A 3,599-nucleotide genomic window follows, 5' to 3' on the forward strand; every position below is an offset into this window, starting at 1 on the left:
ATAAGGATAAGGATCGCTCGAGTTTGAGACTAGCATTTGCGATGCAGAGTACCACGTTTCATTAATAGGGAACATAGAGATGTTCGAAGCATGCAAATGGATATTCATATGATGAATGATCGAACTACCCTATCCGGACTTTCCAAGTGGTTATCACTTATCGAGTGGATAAAGTCCGCGGTTTTGGTTGTACACCATTAGTCTTTACTACTTGAAACATCATTGAGACTCTATATTCTAGTGCTGTTCTTTGACTCGTTTACCGACTCTATTGGGGTCATCAGGTGTCGGGATTGGGTACAGTTACAACACATATAGGAGTCGATGCTTTGTTGTCAAGGATTCACCACATACTTGCGAGTGTGGATATCCTATGCAATCTGAGGAGATATTAGTGTGACGAATCTCTGGCCAGAGTACATGATGTGTTTTAAGAAATGGTTTCTTAGTAACACATGCGATGTCACTATTTGATCTTCAAGATGCGTTGCATAGTTATCGAATCTCGAACGACTCTCGATTTACCAATGGTTGTTGATTCGATCGGGATATATGGATGAAGGGACCGTACTGTACGCTAACCAAAATCTATTGGTTCTTGTAGGCACTATCAGTGATACCTAGGGAATCATGGGGCGATTTTGCTAGGCGCTCTTACCATGATTCGATGGGCAAGTCGGAAATTGTTGTTCCGAGTCACAAGGAGTTGTGAGCCCATGGCTAGCTGTATCCCTGAACCATTGAGGGTCACACAGAGTAATGGATTTTTAATCCCCGTTGAGATAGTTAAATTTAAAGAGTTAAATTTAATGAACAAAGAAGTGGGACTTCTTATTTAAGAGTAGAGGAGTAAGATTTCCTAAAATGACATAGGGATGTGCATTTTTGGAAATCACTGAATTCGGATTCAGAAAAATTTATCTTGACTTTAAAAGGTGCAGAAATGGTTTCTGTGCACATTGGTGAAATCGGTTTATCAATCGGAGTCATGATGAATTTTATATTAATTTCTGAACATGCGGGCTTTGCTTGTCGGGCTTGAACTTATGACTAATTGGCCCTAAGCTGTTAGCGCCCTACATTATAAATAAGTTATTGCAGTACAGAAATTAGATAACACAGGTCACAATTTTCGAAAAACCCTAGTTTTCTCTCAAATAGTGGCCGCCCCCCTCCCCTCTGCTCGGGAAAAATCCAGTCTGTGAATTTTGAATTACAGTCTGGTTTAACGGATCAAATTCGTTAATTCTCTTCGTAGAAACTTCTGATAGATTTTTTAGTGCAATCTATCAGAGGGATTAATTATCCGTTCATGGACCTGATTGAAGAACAGTTCGTCCATCAGTTTCAGGGATATACAACAAGAGCAGAGCAATCTGATGGTATCCATAATCTCGATTCGAGATTGGAGGTAAAAATTTATAATTGTTATTTAATTTTTACACACACAATTTAATCGTAAAGTTTTGATACCCATTATGGAATCGTTCCATATAAAATTTTTAAACTTCCGCTGCACCGGGTATCAATTCTGATTGATCTGATCGCCGTTCTATAAAAACCTGTTCACTAGTGGATGGTTGCTCATGATCATTTGCCATTAGACACTTGACTTCTTCATCATCGTCACTGGAACTGGACGAGTAGTTGGATTCATCGGATTCACTATCTGCTTCTGCCCATTTGGCTTTGCTATCCTCTGCAACCAGTGCTTCATGCTTCTTTCGTGAAGTGTACTTGGCATCTCTTGAGCTTTTCCTTCTCTCAAACTTCTTTTTCAATCTTTCTGTGGAGGTTTGCTCATCTCTCTTTGGTTTAGGACAGTCAGCTATGAAGTGTCCTGTTTTTCCATAATTGAAGCAACTTCTTGGTTCTTCGACTGGATCCTTCTTTTGAAAACTTCTTCTGTAAGAAACCTCCTGATTTCTTCTAATGAATTTTCCAAACATTTTTACAAATAATGACATTGCATCACTGCTTAATTGTTCTGCAGTCTTCTCTGGTTGTGTAGGTGATTCTATCTTGACTGCTGCCAAAGCCTTGGTTAGTTGAGAAGTAGACTGATCTTGCTCTCGACTTTGCAACTCAAACTAATAGGCCTTCAATTCCGCAAAGAAGTCATGCAGCTCCAATTTATTCAAGTCCTTAGATTTCCTCATAGCCATTGTCTTCACATCCCATTCTTTGGGAGGCCTCGAATAACTTTGAGAATGACCTCCATGTTGGTATATGTCTTTCCCAGTGCATTGAGCTCAATGACAATGCTACTGAATCATTCATCAAATTCGGCCGTTGATTCTCCAGGTTTCATTCTGATGTTGTCAAACTTTTGAGTAGCAACAGACAGTTTGTTCTCTTTAGTATGCTCATTTCCTTCGGACAGTTGAATCAGTTTCTCCCAAATTTCTTTTCCTATCTTGCATATCTTGATCTTGCTAAAAGTATTCTTGTCCAGGGTCTTGTACAAGATATTTTTTGCAACATTGTCAAGATTTGCCTTTTTCTTGTCCTCAGCAGTCCACTCAGTTCTTGGCTTTTCAATGTATTGTGGACTTCCACCAGAAAGAGCTACAGCAGTATTAATCTTGGTAATTGTAAGAGGTCCATCAGTGATCACAAACCAAATGTCATCATCTAAAGCTGATAGATGCGCTTGCATGCAAATCTTCCAATCATCAAAATCTTCTTTGGAGAACATAGGAATCTTGCTGAATGAAGACATTTTGATACACTGTTCAAAGATAAGATAAGAACCTTTTCTCTGACGCCAATTGATAGGATCGGTTACAAGTGTAGAGGGGGTGAATACACTTATAAACAATTTAGTATAGAATTATTGAACTCGATCGGTTTAGTGACTGAATTCTAGGCTTATCTTGATATCTAATGTAATTTGACAAACAAAAGTATGTGCGAAAATATGCTAAATTACAGATTTGAACACTAAGTAGTTATCAGTTTAGGTTAGGTGATGATGGTGTGTAAACTGAAATAACGCAAGCAAATGTTTATGGATATTCGGAGATTTCAAATACTCTTACGTCACCTCTTCTTCCACCTCGAAAGGATATCACTAGAAGACTTTGAATTTTACAAGCAATTTGCAAAACCCCGATCCAGTTTAGGACTTAGACACTGCCTAAACAAGAACTCCTAGTACAACACCTCAGTTTCAGTCCTAGACTGATAATGGAACAAAGATGAATACAACTCGAAATCTTTATCACAAGATTGATCCCTCAATGATCTGAAAAACACTTAGGCGTTTGTGCTTCGAGTTCCTTGATCAATCTTCAAGCGTGTAAGACTTTAAATGTTCTCGTAATGAGCAATGTAAGCAGAATTTCAGTGCGCGAGAGAGTATTGTTTTGATCGATCAAGATCTCTATTTATACCTTTGGATTGTTAACTGTCATAAATTCAAATCGAATCTTCAGATAGGGTTTTGAATTATTCCCGTTGGATTTGTCACTTTCAACAACAAATTCTGGAGCCGGCGTTTTCCCTTTGCATTGCTGCATTACCTTCTGCAGAATGTGTCAAAGTAACGGACGATCTTTATCCAAAAGTGATAAGGTAGTAAACTGGTGAGGGTAAAC

General features: G+C 38.5%; 1 protein-coding gene across 1 annotated transcript; it reads right to left on the minus strand.

The window, feature by feature from the left end:
* Positions 1-2,272: 2,272 nt before the first annotated feature.
* Positions 2,273-2,722, minus strand: LOC140888096 (uncharacterized). The gene has a single exon (XM_073295775.1). The coding sequence runs from the start codon at positions 2,720-2,722 to the stop codon at positions 2,273-2,275; it is 450 nt and encodes a 149-aa protein (XP_073151876.1).
* Positions 2,723-3,599: the final 877 nt, after the last annotated feature.

Source organism: Henckelia pumila, chromosome 3, assembly GCF_033568475.1.
Source record: "Henckelia pumila isolate YLH828 chromosome 3, ASM3356847v2, whole genome shotgun sequence".
Lineage (NCBI taxonomy): Eukaryota > Viridiplantae > Streptophyta > Magnoliopsida > Lamiales > Gesneriaceae > Henckelia > Henckelia pumila.

What these genes read in the sequence shown, in the direction of transcription:
- LOC140888096 (XM_073295775.1), bottom strand. Translation starts at nt 2,722, where the DNA reads ATGTCTTCATTCAGCAAGATTCCTATGTTCTCCAAAGAAGATTTTGAT.